Consider the following 18,696-nt stretch of genomic DNA (forward strand, 5'->3'; position numbering starts at 1 on the left):
TATAATATTAGATAGGTGCATGAAGCCAGCCTCTAAACATGAGAAACTCCTCCTGTAAGGAAGATATTCTAAAAAGACTTAACCCTGGTCTGTTTGGGAAAAGATATACAGAAGGATCTAGGGATGCTCCCAGAGGGAGAAATGTTTTTCTCAATAGTCCTGCCTTTGGATCAAAAGCCCTCAAACATATAAAATAATCACAAGGTTCTTTTCCCAAGCATAATTACATGTAATATGATTCTTCTCAGGGCTTAAGCTTTCTCATCCATTCCCTTTGTTGTTACTCTTCTCTCCTTAGTGGGAGTATAACTTTCTTTCCTTGTAAATATGATACAATCACGTTCCTATTTAATTGTGATCTATCTCCACATTTTGTTATGATTTAAAGACCTATATCCCCCTAACTCCCCAGCCAAGTGTGATATTCCAATGGACCCATGATCTCAATGAGTACTATTACCATCTGTAGATGTTCCAACCATACCTTATCATATTGTGTGATTTGTACATATCCTTCCAGAAATAAGTTACTAAAAAAATCCTCTCATCTGTATACCTTCCACACGTGATGATCCCTCATATCTGGCATGCACTCACTCCTCACCTCTGCCTTGTAGAATCTCTACCTTTTTTCAAAGCACAGTTCTATAGGAGAGCTTCCTCTCACCTACTCCAATTTCTAATGCTTTTTTCTTCTTTAAATTACTTTGTGTTCATATATACATATACATACATATATATATATGTGTATATATATATGTATATATATATATATATATATATACGTATTTATAGTATTTATTTATGTGTACACATGGTATTCCTTTCCCCTCCTCACCTCCAAAATGAAAGTTCTTGAAATCAGATTGCTTCATTTCTGTCTTTCACTAGTTCCTAACATAGTGTCTGGTGCATAAGTTAACAAATATCTAAATAAAATGGATTGAACTTAATAGGCCAAAATCCAGCTTCAAAAAGTAGTCTCAATAACAGGATTTTTTTTATCCACTTGGTTTTCCTGTGTGACTGAACACCTTTGAATAGTTGTGGATTGATTCAAGGCTTAATACAATCAATACAACATTATCTGTAAATAAGGGAGAAGAGAAGGAGAATGGAATAAGTGTTTATTAAGTACCTACTTTGTGTCAGGCATTTATTTTATTTGATCCTCACAACACCAGGGGCACCTGGAAAACTTACAGGAAATCCCTCTATGAACACTGGATTAACCATCCTCATCAAGAGCAGCAAACATCTTTGGCAAGCAATATCTCCCTGCTTTTTGTTCCAACTAATAATGATAAAAGCAGAAGATCTTGAACAAATTCAAATTTATCTTGCAGTTATCTCTCTCAAGAATTTTTGAATGATTTCAACATGCATGGGACACACCTTGTCAGAAATCTGCCTTTAAGGCCACATTTTTCTCTACTGAGTCAGATGTTTGGTTTTGGTAATCAACAAACAAGCAAAAACATAGTAATTAAAAAAAAAACACACACACATAACATAGCAAGAGTCCTGTGGACTTTTCAGTCAATTGGGAGAAAAAAAATTGAGAAAGCCTCCCTGCTTTTTTCTCATCTTTTCATCAAAAACATCTTTGATACACATGTAAATCATCCTTGTGAAGATTATATAAAAGAAGACCATAGTTTATAGGGATTGGTAGTTATGGATGTCTTCTCTTTCACCCCTTTTTTAGTAGCAATTACCATCTGTGAGTTTTTCAAGCCATTTGTTATCATCTCTTTCAGATACCTTGAAAATTAACTCCTTGGGTACTTTCAAAATTGTCTCTCCCAGCACAGATTTTTTTCTATGAACATTTATTTGATCTTGTCTGGCTGCTCTTCCTACTTTCCTCCTTAGTGCCATTCTTAACTTTCTTAGGTAGAATTTTTAAGACTGAGGTAAAAGAAGTTCAGAGAGATTGATATGCAACCCCCCCATCTCAACCCCCAACAACAACAATAACCAAATTTCCTCCTATCTCAGTATGATAATACCCATGTGCCTAAATTCAGCAGATCCACATTTCCTTTCTATTTAGGGATGATGGTCCTCTCCCAACTCTAGCTATCTGGACAAAAAGGTCTGACATCCTGCCGTAAAAAATGCCTTAACTTCTTGTCTGTGGACTTATCCAGGTTTTGAATCTTTGTCTTAGTTTCTCCCCAGCTCCCTAGAAGATACTTTTTGATTTTCTATGTCCATAAGATCTACTGAACATGACTTTCAATTTTAATTCTGGATTTAGGACCATGTTTCTTCACGTTGGCCATGCTGTTGTCCGCTCTTGATCTTTATGACTTCCCAGACCAAAATGTTTTTCTTTGGACGCCACTCTCTTATATATATTGTCTCTTTCTATTAGAATATGTGCCACCATTTGAGGGCAGGGACCATCTGACTTTTGCACTTATGACAGACCTGGGTATGTAGCAAATGTATAATGGATACTTTTTCATCCATCTATCCATCCATCTATCCATCCATCCACCTTCCCCATCAGAAGTACCCAGTTGAAAGAAAGAAACTAAAGCTAGAAAGAAAATTTGAATTGAGAAGAACCAAAGAGCTGCTGTGTCTTGCCTTGTATAGGGAGACTCCGCAGGTGTCATTCTCCTCAGGCCCACAGATTTCACCTTCCTTGGCACCAACCATTCCAGCAACACAGCTGTTTTCTTTCAAGTAGGAGATACAGCACTGCTTCTGGGCAATCCTGCAACACACACAGGTCGGGGACAGGGGAGGGGAGGAGCAGGGATGGATGCATTAACTGGAAACCAATAACTCTGATGAAGAAAATGGACATAAATAGCCTCTAGCTCAGTCTCCTTACCATATCCTTCTTCTCTCCCCTGATTTCAAAGGAAGCCTCTCTGGAAACTGAGATGCATGTTAACCTGATCCAGATTATGTACATCGAGGACTCTATCATTCACTCCATCACACTCTTAAGGGACTTAAACAACAACAAGATTTCTCTTTCCAGGGTGAGCAGCTTGTCATTTGGCAGACTAGAGGTCTGAGATGCCTATGAGACTGCTTTGTGTTCTGGTATAAGGAGCACTCAACTTGAAGACAAGAGTTTGGATCTAGTCTCAGCTCTGTCTCAGCTCTCCACAAAGACTTAGAATAATTATCATGCAAACCTTAATTTCCTTTCCTATAAAGTTCAGAGAACCTGGTCATGAGAATTGTCCTCTAATACATTCCACTATGCCTTATATTATTTATTTGTATGCTTCAAAAATCTTCTCAAAGTCCTTTCAGGGGAAAATTGTTTACTATTTTACTATTGGAAATACTGAAAATCAAAGGAGAGACTAGTAAATTTGAAAGTAAGAAACCATTTTATGAGGAAAAAATAAATAAAATAGATAAGCCATTAGCTAATTTGATTTTTAAAAGAAAGAAAACCAAATAACCAGTATCAAAAATGAAAAGGGTGAATTCACCACCAATGAAGAAAAAATTAAAGTAATAATTAAAAGTTATTTTGTCCAATTGTGTGACAACCAATCTTACAATCTAAGTGAAATGGATGAAGATTTACCAAAAAAAATAAAGTGCTCAGATTAACAGAAGGGGAAAAATAACACTTAACCCCATTTTGGAAACCATGCTATATAAATAGAAGGTATTTGTAATTTTAAAAAACAATTTAATCCTTTGTGATCCTTTCCAACAAATATGCCAAAGCTTCTACCAGGAATCTAGCTCCCTCTTCTTTCTGAGAAAGAGAAGTACATTTTTAAGCTTTTTCTTAGACTGAAAAATAGCAGGTGGTGTGCTTTCATTGAAATACAGCTTTTTTGGCTGAAGGCCATGAATTTATAAGGAGTAGAAACACCCCACCCCTAGGCAAGAAACACCCCTATTAATCCAGGACTGGCTGATGTCAAAGCCAAGGAGGGAGGGAGATGCTGATCCATCATAATCATGGCCCAGGAATGTTCCTTTTCCTCAGAGAAAAAGAATGGAGAAGAAAACAAGTCATTGGTCAGGGATGGAGGGTCAGATTATAGGCTCTAAAGTATCATGATATCTCCAGACATCATCTTTTGGAAAAGCTCAATGGGATCCAAAGAGATTTCTCCTTAATATTGAAAGCCTTCCTTAAAAGTCATACTCCATACACCATGATCAAGTAGGATTTATATCAGGAATGCAGGGCTGGTTCAATATTAAAAAACTATTAGTATAATTGACCATATTAATAACCAAATTAGCAAAAACCATATGATCATCTCAATAGATGCAGAAAAAACATTTGATAAAATCCAACATCCATTCCTATTAAAAACACTTGAGAGTATAGGAATATATGGACTTTTCCTTAAAATAATCAGTAGCATCTATTTAAAACCACCAGTAAGTATCATATGTAATGGAGATAAATTGGAACCATTCCCAATAAGATCAGGAATGAAACAAGGTTGCCCACTACTATTCAATATTGTTTTAGAAATGCTAGCTTTGACAATAAGAGTTGAGGAAGAAATGAAAGGAATTAGAATAGGTAATGAGGAAATCAAATTATCACTCTTTGCTGATGATATGATGGTATACTTAGAGAGCCCAAGAAATTCTACTAAAAAGGTAAAAAAAATACAATTAAAAAAAAGTCATACTCCAGTGATTCATCATGGACAGAAAATAGCCTTGCATTCCAGAAGTTTATGTCAATGGTCTGTAAGCTTTGGTAGGTTCTACTTCTCTGCAAAAGCTTTAAGAATAAAACCTGGTTCCATGTTGGGTTTGTCACCCAAAGACCAACTTAGCTAGTTACAAGGCAGAAGACCAAAAGGTTGATTACCAGGTAATTTGCCCATGGCAGTTCAGGAAACCTGGAAGGATGTATGTGAAGAGTGGGATGAAATGTGCTGATGTGCTAAAATATCAGAACTTTCAAAGTATTGAAATCCCTATTGGAAGAAAAGATCAATCTTTGGATACCAGACCAATTCAGGATTTTCAGACTCATAAAATTGGCCATCTAATCTACCTACCTTTATTACATGATGATCTTGTTACAAGGAAATGGGACAACTGGAAGGGATCTTAGAAGTGATAGAAAGTTTATTGAGTATTGAGATAACATGGTCAGATTTTTCATTTAAGAAGATCAGTCTAACAATTAAGTAGAGAACTGGGAAAGGCAAGAATACCAAGCAGCTGCCTATTGTAATAGTCCAGATACAAAATGAAAAACGTAGTGACAGCATCAGAAGAAGGGAGCATAAACAAGAGATATTACAAAAGAAAAATTGATAAGATTAGACAAGAAATTGAAAAGAAGAAGCATTCAGGATGATGCCTTTGTAGCTGGAGCAATGATGGTATCTTTGACAATATGTGGGAAATTGGGAAGAAGGGAGGATTGGGCAGAGGAAGAAAAAGATGATGAATTCAGTTTTTTATATATTGAATTTAAGGACAACATAAATTTGTAGTTGACCCAGATGAATAATTTCATGATTTTCTCCAGCTTCATTCAGCAATGGTTTAGTAGCTGTGAAGACAGCAGAGATGAGAGGAATGATTCAAGGTTGTAACTTGACAGGTAAAGAGATCTGTGACAGCGGAAGGAGGCAAAGGTCTTGAAGAAAAAGAACAGTATCCAGTGGAGCTGATTCACCAAATGATCAAGGCAGGAAAGGGAGAGAAGTCTTATCTGGGCAGGGGTGGTGCCCTATGAAACAACTGAGGGGCCAAGGGATTGAAGGTCACAGAGAGGGGTCACAGGATTTGAAGAAGCGGGGATTGCGTCCTTTTTTTCTTTGTATCTCCAGTTCCCAGTATAGTCCTTTGCTTAGTAAATGTTTGCTGAAGTACATTGTTGAAATGTTGAAGAAACAAGTCCACATCCAAATTAAAGGTAAACAAACCATATATACAGACATCAAGGAGACAGGGAGCAATGATGGAAACTAGAAGGAGGAGATAATCAGGGAAGACTTCAAAAGGAAGAAGTTTGAAAGAAGGGACACAAACTGGTGAAAATAGCCCCTGAGCAAAGATGGAGGGAGTAAGATCCAGGTACAGATGTTGGGCTTGCTTGGAGAAGAGTGTGGAATTAGGTTTAAAAAAGACAATGACAAGATGAAGATTGTAGGAAACCCAAATGAAAAGTCTTTGAGGGGTTAGGATGGGATGATCTTCCCCAGAAAAAAACAAAACAAAACAAAAAAACTTCTTAGTCTAGTGGATCATATTTTCCTTACATCTTCCCTCTTGTTAAAGTACAAAAACAGCAAAATACCAAACAGGACACCCAGCGAATGCATCATCATTTGCTGGACTGATCCTGTTTTTTTCTCTTTAAACCCAAACCAAAGACTAAGAATTTAATTCAAAAGGCAATAGAGACTCTCTAAGTGCCCCCACATTCTCTAAGACTATAGGGTGCAAAGAAGCTGTGGTATGGCTGGGAGCTTGTTACATTGCTGAAATCACAGGTCTGGGTTTTTGTTTTGTTTTTAAATAGCGCAGTAGGGAACCAGAGTGGTTATGTTTAGGAGTCAACAAATAACACAGTAAGAACCGCACTTGAGAAATGTGATTCAAATGATGGTGGGTTGGGAACAAGAAAGAGAATAGAGTTCATGAGTCTATGTAGGAGAACATGGATGCAGTCTGGACTGAAGGTGTTAAGAATCTGGACAGCTACAGGCATAGAAATGGAGAACTATAGCTAAAAGGCATGGAGAAAAAAAAAGTGTGAGTCTTAAGGATGGAGAGGGACAGACATATCAGTGAGATGTGGAGAAAGAACAAGTTTCAGGACCTGGTGAAGGATTGGAAGTGGAAGCCTCAGAGTTGAAGCAAAGGATTCCCACACTCCCGCTCCCCTTGACCACCCCTCTCCACCCCTCTCTGGATTCCATTCTCTAGAGGAATGGATCACTCTGATTTCTCTGTTGCCAAGGAGACCAGAACAACACATCTATAGCAGCAGCAGCAGCATGGATCACCACTACTGTTTTTGCTTTTGAAAAGGGCAATTTTATTCCACTGAGGTCCAGAAGGATGGTATTGAAGACAGTGCTCAGAGGCATCCTCTAGCACAAAACTTCTAAACTGTGGGTCAGAACTCCATATAGGGTTGCATAACTGAATGTGGAGATTGTGGAAAATTTGGCAACAGTAATAAGTATCAAATAAATAAATAAAATCAAGATTTAATTTTTTACATTAAAATAAATATTCACATCCATCTCATTAATATGTGAGTTTGCTTTCTTCTTTATTCAATGGTATAATTATATGCATACCAAAGAATTATTTTAAAATAAATTTTGATTTATTATCAGTAAATATTTGATTTGTATGGCTATTTTATGTACCTCTATATTTGGGGTTGCATTAAAATTTCTAGGGCAAAAAGAGGTCATGAGTGGAAAAAGTTTAAGAAGTTCTGGCCTAGCATGACTGGTATGAAAGGAAACATTATCACTCAAGCCTTGTGACCGTGAAGTTCAGAATCAAGAATTTCCTGTGGGTGACCATGATCCTGGGTGAATGCTAAATCTATTTCCTATAGGTTTATCTCATCTAGTCATTCCATTCTGGATACCAAAGTTTTGTATAGATCATATATTTACTTACCTACTTACATGTTGTATTCTCTTTTCAATCCATCCCCCACCCTCAATACAAACAACTGGTCAATTAATAAGCATTTATTAAGCACCAGGGACTGGTATAATTCCAGCTTAAGTGCTGGGAATACAAAAAACAACAGCCCTTTCTCCTAGGAATCTTATAATATAACAAATGTTCAAGTAAATACAGAACATATGCAAAATAAATACTGAGTAGTTTTGGGAAGGAAGATTCCAGCTAGTAGGAGGGTGCTAAAGTCAGATTTGTTTTCTTCTTTGTATTCCCAGTGCCTAGGATAATGAAGATGAGGCATTTAAAGTTGATTGAACTGAATTGAACTAAACAAGGATGCATCAACCTCTGGATCTTGGAATCTTTGAAAATGACTGTTGCTTCCGCTTGTTCATCCCTAGTGAACCCAAAACCTTTCCTTTACAACTCCTTTATATAGAATGGACACTACTCAATCCAGAGAACAGTGTCCTCAACCATAGTGCAATGGAATAAGGATTGTGCAATGATTTTTGAAGCTTGGAGGGACAGGGAAGTAGGGAGGATAGAGTACTGCTCCTGGACAGGAAGAGCCAGAGTTCAAATTCTACCTCTAACATGAGGTGTGGCATTGGGTAAGTCACTTAACTTATTTCATTTTTTTTCAACTGTAAAATAGGAATGACAATAGCATCTACATCTAGAGTACAAAAATCAAATGAGATAATATTTGGAAAGCACTTAGCACAGTGCCTGGAAAATATTAGGTATTTAATAAATCAATCCATCCTTTATTCTTTTTGTTCCTTTCTTCCTTCTTTCCTTCCCTCTGTCTATCCTTCATTCCCTCCTTCCTTCCTTCCCTCTCTCCTTTCTTCCCTTATTCTTTCCCTTATTCCCTTTCTTCCTTCCCTCCTTTCCTCCTTTCTTCCCACTCTCTCTCCTTCCTTCTTGCCTTTTCTTTACTAATTACATTTGCCTTTTGTTTTTATCTCTATTTTACAGTTGAGAAAACTGAGACAAACAGGTTAATTCATTTTTACATAGTCCCATTGGTTGGATTTGAACTCAAGTCTTCCTGACTTTATGCTCAGTGTTCAATTCACTGAGCTACCTAGATGCCATCCAGCGGCTTTTCATACCACTATGTTGCTTCCTCAACCACTAAAATGATATTGAACATCATTTTTAAAGTTCCCCTCAAAATCCACTGAAATCTAACTGAAAAGATCTGACTAAAGGTGAAGAGTGCCAGTGAGAAAGAAGTCTCTGCCTTACCTGCAGACATCACCATCAGCCCCACTCACAGGTATCTCTGTGCATTCAGCATTGTCGATGGCCCACTGTTGTCCAGCTGCACAACACGTCTCTATCAGGTCTTTGGTAGAACCTGAAGAAAAAAAGAGAAGACCTGTTGGGTTGGGAACTTCTCTTCATGTTCTTCAATCATAGTCACTGAAGCAGAACCAGAAAAAAAAACAGGCAAACAAGGACATTTAAAAGTGGAAGACTAATTCCCTTTTGTGGAACGCCTTTCTGATTTCTGGAAAGACCTTTTGCAAACCAAGGAAGCTTTAGTACTTGTTTATTTATTTTTATAATTATATTTGTAGTAGAGGCCATCTTCATGTCCTCCACTGTACCAGCTCATGGAGTTGTACATGGTTTTTATAACACATGAAGACATGATAGACACAGGAAGAAATCATGAATACTGTGTTAAACTTTTGGAAATTGGACATGGGGAATGTTCATTAGGACAGGAGATATACATGTGTGGGATTCAGTCAGATACTCCTGAACAAACACAAATTAGTCCAGCTTTGGACCACTGATACTGGTAACTGGGATGGTCAGAACCAGTTCTAAAGAACTGGTTCTCTTTGGTAACATCACAGGGACCTGGGCAGAAGTATTTTCTCCAACCCTCAGCCTGGGAAGCCATGATGTTGAGTTGGGAGAGGACTTATGTCCCCCAATGGCAGGTGATTGGAATTTCAGGAAGATACCTTGGCCTATAAGAGATGATACCTTGCAGGAACTGTATATAGTACAGAATTACAAGTGGTTCAGAGTTCTATAGATATATGTAAGAAGGACTGCCCAGTAGAGAAATATTTCATTTTCCATGAGCTCTGCTTTTGAATTCTGTTTTATTTTCCATGACTAAAATTTTTCTTCTTTGTGGATTGTATGCTTTTAAAGAAATTTTAAGGTCATCTTCTACAAATTACGATCATATATTAAAATCTTCTGAGTTAAAGATATGAACTAGAGATGGAGTAAATCCTCCAAAGAGCATGTGGGCTATCCCTACCATGGGAAGGTCTCTGATAAAGATTCTACAATTATCTGTGTATATTTTATGTAAGATTTCCCATCATAATCCCATGCCATTTCCCTCAACCAGCTGATAGCTCCTTAGCTTAAGGGATTATGTCTTACAAATTTATAACTCACAGTGGGAACTTTAATCACTTTATTCAATCAATGAAGCAATAATAAAGCAAATTCTTACAGTACACACTTTTTACCCCATCATCCTCCTTATTGTTTTCTCTCTTCCCATCTTCTAGACCCTTCAGGCCTGTGAATGATAGTTCACTGGGGGTGAGTCTAGGTATTCGTCTCTACCCAACAGTCTATATAAAATAATATCATGGTATCTCCCACAACAACCACTGTTTCTAACTCTTCTATATTATTTATACATACCCAACTCTTTTAGGAAATGGAAAAACCTCAAGAAAATAAGAGGAGATCAGAAATTTCTTCAAACTCAATTCCTAACAAATTTCCCAGTATCAGCATATATTCAGTTCTGACTCCTAAACATTCTCCCCCTATTCCAGCCTGCACAATCAATCAATCAGTAACTGTTATGAAGCCTATACCACATGTCAGGAACCATTCTGGGTGCTAGGGATATAGAGATAAAACAAAATAGCTCAAAGAATTTACATTATATCAGGAAAAAAAAAACACAAATAAAAAAACAGATGCAAACTATATGCAAAGTAAAAACCAAGTAATTTCAGCAAGGGGAAGGGGAGGTACTAGCAGATGTAGATATGTATGTGTGGGAGTAGGAACAAGAAGTAGAGTAGGAAGGGCTTCATGGAAGAGACAGTACTTTAGGTGAGCTATTACAAAAGGCTTTGCATACCTCCCCAAGCTTGTTTCTTTATCCATAAAAATGAAGAGGTTAAATTTGATGATTTCTAAAGATTTTTCCATCTCTAAATCTATCATCCTCTCATCCTTTTCAGACTGAAATCTATGAAAACCTGAATCTATGAAATTACAGAGCTTACATGGCTCCAATGAATATGACATAGTTAGGGAAGGTCAAGACATGGAAGTGAGAGAGAGATACATCCCAAGGCTTGTGAAATAGTGTCAAGAAGCTTGAGGATGAGAAAATTAAAATGTCAAGTGTGAAAAACAGTAAGACAGCTCATTTGGCTGTGTGGAAGAAGGCAGTTCATAAGACCTGCAGAGGAATACCAAATGTTCAAAATGATGATTCTGGTACCCTACCAGATCCTCCATTGGCAAGGTGTGATCAGGAGCCTCCACCACTAAGGCAAGAATATGAACTAAAATATGTTAGAAACATTTCCAGTGATCAGTGTTAAAACAAAAACAAAAACAAAAAAGTGGTCTCATGATAATTCTCAATTTCCCAAGGCGTTTGCTTAAGCAGGTGTCCCCCTAGAATAGTCTTATTAATCAAAACTTGACAATAAATGGAAAAGAAGGTGAAAACAGAGAAAAAACTAAACATGGGACAGCTAGAGACAGAAACAGAGAGAGAATAAAGAAGGATGTTGGCCACACATGAATTCTGTATGAGTTAGGACAGCTAGAAGAAAGGGTTTTGTCAATGGCCAAGGTCCCACTCGGATCCCCAGAATTGTCACAAAATGAGTCACTCCCCATCTGTAAGGGAGGAATTCTGGCAATGGGCTGGATTAAAGGGTGCACGTCACTTTGTTGTGATCATTTAGGAATGTGGTCTTGGAAGACCATTAGGAACAAACAAAATGAGGCCCAGGAAAACACCCCCTAAAAGTCTGGGGAATGAAAATCAGGGTAAGCCTCCCTGGCAGGAGGACCCAGGACTGCCTGCCGGTCTTGTGAATGGATCTTTATCTCTTCCAGCTCAGATTTGGCTTATAGGGCTGAAAATAACACTCCTACAAATGCAAGACTTGGGGCTGTTCACTGTGGCCCAAGGGATATTAGCTTATTGGTAAGAATGTTTTTGCTTTACCCTTCCCAACATCCATAATGCATATCTGTTAACATCCCCCATCTTTTTACATCTGGGGACTCATTTCTTCTCAAGAGACTGTCTGTGAGGAAATCCTGATCCCCACTAGAACAAGATTAAATACCTCTGACCTGTTTCCAAATCCTACATCACCAGATCTCACTCTGGCTATCAACCAACCAAGCATTTTAAAGTATGTACTGTGTACTGGACACTGTGTTATGCCCTGGGGTACAAAGACAAAATCCCTAAGGTTTCTTCTAGCTCTAAATCTATGATATTCTTCTAGGAAGCCTCAGAAACGTAAGTGGCTCCAAAGATGATGTCATTGGGGAAAGCTTCATGAAGCTTGAGCTGCTATAAAAGAATTTGTAATTGTTTGACAAATTGAGATGAGGAGAGTGTTATGGACAAGAGGAATGTGGTGAACTTGATTTTGGGCTAGAGGTGGAGAACCAATCTCCGGTTCCCTGCCACCCTTGGCTTTCCAAGGGCTCCATCTTAACTGGGGTGACAAAGCTGAGTGCAAGCTAAGGATTGACCAATAATGCCATCCTCTTAAACAATAGAATTCATAAACAACAGTAGGGGAAATCCTATCTGGAAGGTCTGAGGGGTGCTTTCTATAGATAGAGCACTGGATTCATAAGTTGGACAACTTCGGTTTGAATTCTGCCTAAGACACTTATAACCTGTGTGACTTTGGACAAAATGAGTGGGTTGGAATTACTGGCTTCTGGTTCTAGATTTAGGCTACTTTGAGGAGGAACTCAGTTTTCAGATCATTTCTCTTTTGTACACAGTGAAAATGTTCCTCAATCCACCTCCTCATTGGTAGAGGATGTTCCGAGCCCAACTCAATATCGGGAAAATTCCATATGATTTTCATCCTTCCTTTTACACCCCCTCATTTCCCCTTTTCAAACAAATGAATGAAAGGCTTTCCTTTCAAACTAAAGGCTGTCCACCCCTTCTGATAATGCTGTTCAGCCAGCCTCCAAGCACAGGTGCCCCCACATGATGGAGAAAATTCAGCAGTAGAGGAATCAAGCTTTTAATGTCAAATTCCCAGGAGCCAGAAACAAAGAGTGAATTCTGGCTGGGATGAAAGCCCGGACGTGAAAATGATGAAAAAAAATTACCTTGGCAGAATCATCCAAAAGTTTTAGAGAATAGCCTCCCCCGACATTTTTCCCCTTTCCTTTTTCTCTACCTCATTCAGTTCCGCTATAACACTCCACCCAGGGCTACGCTAAGTACACGCATGTATTTGACCTTCCTTATCTCTCTGGAGAACTTTCATTAAGCCCACTCAGGGCAGGATGTGAGTGCCAGATTTTGTTATTCAGAGCTCACACTTGAAGCAGTTTATCTCCCATGTCAAGAAACTCATTTTGGCTGGGTAGAAATAAAGAAGAAGGTTAAAGTGACTTCATCATGCTGCTGAGACTGACTGCCTTAGTAGGGAGTAAAAATTCACAGTGACCGCCAAGGACTCCGTCCTTGGAACTGATAGACTAACAACAAGGAAAGTAGCAGGCAGGGCTTATGACTGTAAAATATGCTGCAGGATGACAAATCCTTTACCAGAGGTATGAGCCTGACCTGAAGCAGTATTCATCATTTTTGAGTCTTGACAACTTGAGAGAAGTTTGCAAAGCAGTCTGAATTTGGGACAGGGAACTTCAATCTCCAAAGAAAGAGGCTAATAACTTCCCCTCAGGAATTGGGGGTGGAAGGAGCTGAAATGGGATTTGGGGGGGGAGCTCTGAGACTACCAGCAACTACCTATCTCTTCAGACTCCAGTGGGAAGGTAACAAAATATAAAGACAATTGAGGAAAAAATATGTTCTCCTCTGCTGACAGTTAAAGGTCATTTAGGATGGGGACTCAACATTAAATCTTGTTTTCCTCCAAGAGGTCAAAAAGAAGTCTCTGGACCTTTTAGCACTGACTAGAGGTGATACCCATAAACTGTTTCTAGATATCAAGGACAAAGGAGCTTCTGACATTCAGGGATTGGGTAAAATGTGTCAACAGAAAGATCATGGGAAAAGTGCTTGATTTGAAGTTATAAAATCTCAAAGTTGGACAGGACTTCAGTGGCCAGCTAGTATAAATAAGACCTAAGTAAGAATTCCCTTTCCAGCATCTCTGCAAAGTTTGCCGATTCACCTTTTGCTTGAAAATTCCAGAGAGAGAGAAAGAACACCTCCAGAGGCAGCTCATTCCACATTGGGAAAGCTCAGATATTTGGGAAGTTTTTCCTGACAACATGCCTAAATTTGGCTCTGTCACTTACACCAAATACCCTACTTCTAAACTCTGGAGCTAAGCAGAGCAGACCTATGTCTGTCCTTCTAAGGAATAGACCTTCAGATGATTGAAGAAAAATCCTTACATCCTTCTAAAGTTATCTCAGACTAAACATCCTCCCCCTCCCCAGTTCCTTCAATCAATCCTCATAAGTTCTTCAACATTCTGATTTCCTGTTCTAGACTTGGTCCAGGTTATCAGGGTCTTTCCTAAAATGAGATGCCTAAAGCTGATCACAATATCCCAGTTTCTGAACAGAAGAGCTAAATTCATTCTAGCTCTGATGTTAACCAGCTGGCAATGATATGACCTTTCTGCACCTTCAGTTTCTCATCTCTCAAATGGGAAAAGAAATGGTGGTTCACAGTCAGAAGACATTAGGAGAATGGAAAGAGGGTTACATTATCATACATAGATAAACCACTTAGAAAAACTAAAAATAGCAATAATTTTTCAAAATATAAAATACCTACCATGTGCTAGACACTGGTTACAAAGACAAAAATGAAATAGTTCCTGTCCTAAAGAAGGACATTCTATTGGAGGAAACATATGTATGTACATATGTGTGTATATACACATATACAGAAATTTTAAGGTCCCTCATCATCTCTTCTTGAGGATGAAATCTATCTATCTATCTATCTATCTATCTATCTATCTATCTATTATTTAAAGACAGTGGTGAAGTGGATAGAGATCTGAACTTGGATCAGAAAGACCTGAATTCAAATCTGTTCTCAGATACTTGCTAGCTGTGGGACCCTGGATAAACCAGGTGAACTCTGCCTTCCTCGATTTCCTCATCTGTAAATTGGGGATAATAACATCTACCTCCCAGGGTTGTTTGGAGGATCAAATGAAATAATAATTATGATGCACTTAGTACAATGTCCAGAACATAGTAAAAGCTGTATGTCTGCTGTTCTTGTTGCTGCTATTAATTGTGGAGAGGGGCAATAAGTACCAGCAACAGAGAGCAAGACGCTAGGCTTCTTATGTAAGATGGAGCTGGGATGATAAAAGGCTTAAACATTAAGAATTGAGAAGGGAGAGAGTCTATAGAGATTAATGCATATTAAAGGAAAAGACCACAAAGACTAAGATAAGAAAAAGAATGAACATTTCACTTTATTGTATTTACAAGGAACTGATAGGAGTGATTCTTTCCATTTGTGTGTATGTATTTTTTTTCTTTTTTTTTTGGTTTGTTTGTTTTGTTCCATTTGTTGGTGGTAGAGAAAAGAATGGTAAATATGCTCCTTATCAGAAGACCTTTTATGACAAAATAAGATAAAAGCCTGTAGGGGGGAAATGAGATAATGAATAACAAAGTACTGAGAACCCTTGAAAGTACTTACTAATGACAGACTACTTTTCTGGATATTGGTGGAAAGAGACCTCACAGGTCAAGTAGCTCAGCTTGTGACTCAAAACACGTCCCCTTTGTAAGGAGCCTCATTAATGGCCATCCACCTGAAGACCTCCAGAAATGGGCACCAACCTGCTTTCCTCAGGCAGCTCAACCTACTGTTTTTTTTTTAATAAAGCTTTTTATTTTCAAAGCATATGCATGGATAATTTGACAACACTGACCCTTGCATAGCTTTGTGTTTCAGATTTTCTCCTCTCTCCCCCCTACTCCCTCCCTATATGGCAAGCAATTCAATATATGTTAAATATGTTGAAAAATATATGTTATATCCAATATATATATAAACATATTTATATAATTCTGTTGCTGCACAAGAAAAATCAGATTAAAAAAAAAGAAAGCAAATGAGTAAGAAAACAAAATGAAAGCAAACAACAACAAAAAGAGTGAGAAAGTTATATTGTGATCCACACTCAGTTCCCACAGTCCTCTCTCTGGGTGTAGGTGACTCCCTTCATCACAAGATCATTGGAACTAGCACCAATAATCTCATTGTTGGAAAGAATCACATTCATCAAAGTGATAGTTCAACCTAGTTTAGGCAGCTCTTTGTGGTTCAGGGGCTTTTCTTTATCATTAGTCAAGCTCTGCCCCTTCAAAACTCTTTCCCTTTATACAAAGCTCCCAATGTGGCCCTCTGGGGCCAAGCAGACTAAGTCTGATCTCTTATGGCATCCCTTAAAATGTTCTTTCTAGTCCATCTCTTCTCAGTTTCATGCAATTTGATTCAACAATCTTATTATGATATGCCAATTCAATTAAGGACCTACTATACCCAGGCTTTGGAATCCAAGGATAACAAGACAAAAGATGGATTAGCCTTTGTCTCAGGGAATTTACAGTTGTCCTGTGGTGAGACTAGAGTTGGGGTGGGGTAGAGAAAAAAATGTGTTCACAGATAAGAAAATACAAATTATATATAAAATAAAATTTCAGAATGAATACTGGGTTATGAAGAGTAGGGAGCTAGGGATTCCAAAAAGTGGAGATGAGCAGAAAAGGTATTCCAGACGTGGGGGACAGACAGCCTCTGAGAAGGAGCAGAAGCAAGAGCAGAATGTTATTTATGGGAAACAAGACATGGGACTATATAATCTTCATGAAGGCTAGTGACAATGAAAACTTTCTGAAAGATAAGATGGGCTTCAAATGCCAAGTAAATTTATATTTTGTCCTCAAGGAAACTACTGAGGCTTTTTGAGCAGGGGAATAACAGGATGATCTGCTTTTCAGACATACGCACTTAATCTTCTGGGACAAGAAGGTCAATATTGCAATAGTTCAGGAAAGACATGGTAAGGGGCTTAGGTTTTCCTTACCTGCTCCTCGTATGAGAAAGGTCTGCAGGCCTCCCTCACTGTCATTCATTGATAGTTTCTAATTAATCCTATTTATGTCTTTTTGTACATAGTTGTTTGTATGTTACCACTGCCATTAATCCCTGGGTTAGAAGAGGCTGATTTTGTTTTGTCTACAATGCTTCTCACAGTGCCTGGCACATAGTAGGTACTTATTAAAAATGTATTGACTGATGCTACAAATCTCAGGGCAGCCAAGTGGTGCAATGGATGGAAGACCAGACCTGGAATCAAAAATACTGATCTTCCTGAGTTCAAATTTGGCTTCAGATCATACAGACATTATATAATAACTGTGTGACATTATGTGTCTCAGTTTCTTCATCTCTAAAATTGATCAAGAGAAGGAAATGGCAAACCAGCCCAGTATCTCCACCAAGAAAACCCCAAATGGGTCAACAAAGAGTTAACACAACTGAAAAAAACTGAGCACCCAAATCCAAACTACCCTCACTTTTGTCCTAAATGTCAGCTCAAAATTGATCCTAATACTCTAAATGTAGGCAGACCAAGACATAGAAGTCAAAAATAAGATACCATCATTTTCCTTCTGGCCTTTTCCAAAATTCCACTCTCAACAGAGGCAGTGGTCAGAAAAAGGATGAGACTTTGGCCAGCTACCTCCCCTGAAAACTAGCATCTGCTAACACATGCTGACGGGGCCACTGGCTGCTGAGACTAGTACTGAAGCAGCCTGGGAGGCGAGGGTGAGGCAAAATGAGTCCCTGCAATTATTCCCAAAGCTTCCAGTTCTAAAACTGTAAAATTTTTCCTGGAAAGGCCTGGATCTCAGGTTGGACCATGTAGCAGGTTTGCACCTGGGCTCTATTCAATGCGATGTTTGATGGATAGCTTCTGAATAGCAGGGGAAGTAAACTGCTTAGCATTCTGTAAACAGACTTAGTGAATGAATGGGGCAGCTATAGGCATTTGGAATACCAGTGTTTGAGAATGTCAACATCTCCGGGGGTTCAAACTGACCTTTTGCCTTTCCTCTCCTCCCCACAGGATATTTAGGTCACTTATTGCTTTTTATTAGGATTGTAAAGAGTCTAAATGGAATAGGGAGGGGGGAGAGAAGAAGAAATGTAAATTTGGCAGCCTCTGATGGCTTCCTCCCCATCCCTTCACCATTTAATCCCATAATCCCTGTTGGTACAAAGGCTAGAGGAGGCTGATAAGAGATCTCAAGTTTTTCCTGGCTATGAAGAGAGCTCAGGGATAGTGGGTTCAAGCTGTGCTCTGGTCCACCACCACATCCCCCTTCTTTGTCCTTCTCTGAGACACATGGGGACTCAGTTGGTCAGGACCATCGCTAACAGGCAGCAAAGAGCTTGTGTTCCTGCTCTCTGTCTTGCCTACCCTAAGTATAACTTGGTCCTGTGTCCCTCTGAAAAGCACTGTCAGGCGGAGGAGTTGACATTTCAAGGTGCTGCGTGAGGGACCCAGCAGTTCCTCAATTGTGACTCATCACAACAGAAGCGACCAGATCATTACTGCCAGCCCCCTCATGTTAGAGATGGGGAAAATCAGGATTATCTCCTGGGTGCACCTGCCCACATGAGTTGGCAATGCTACCAAGACAGCAGGTCAATCAAGGGGGAAGGGAAGGGAGAGAAGAAAGAAAAATCAATCAATATTTATTAAATGCCTACTATGTGCTAATCACTCTCCCCCCATAAACTTTTTCCAATAGTATTTT

General features: G+C 38.7%; 1 protein-coding gene across 2 annotated transcripts in view; it reads right to left on the minus strand.

Moving 5' to 3' along the window:
- FBLN2 (fibulin 2) overlaps positions 1-18,696 on the minus strand; it is a 206,257-nt gene that overhangs the window by 54,392 nt on the left and 133,169 nt on the right. For both annotated transcript variants that reach the window (XM_074283671.1, XM_074283672.1), the window contains exons 5-6: positions 8,887-8,998; positions 2,599-2,728 (exon numbers count right to left, since the gene is read on the minus strand). In XM_074283671.1, coding sequence (XP_074139772.1) covers positions 2,599-2,728; positions 8,887-8,998 — 242 coding nt within the window. The remainder of the gene's footprint in view (positions 1-2,598; positions 2,729-8,886; positions 8,999-18,696) is intronic.

This window comes from Sminthopsis crassicaudata, chromosome 1 (genome assembly GCF_048593235.1).
Source record: "Sminthopsis crassicaudata isolate SCR6 chromosome 1, ASM4859323v1, whole genome shotgun sequence".
Taxonomy (NCBI): domain Eukaryota; kingdom Metazoa; phylum Chordata; class Mammalia; order Dasyuromorphia; family Dasyuridae; genus Sminthopsis; species Sminthopsis crassicaudata.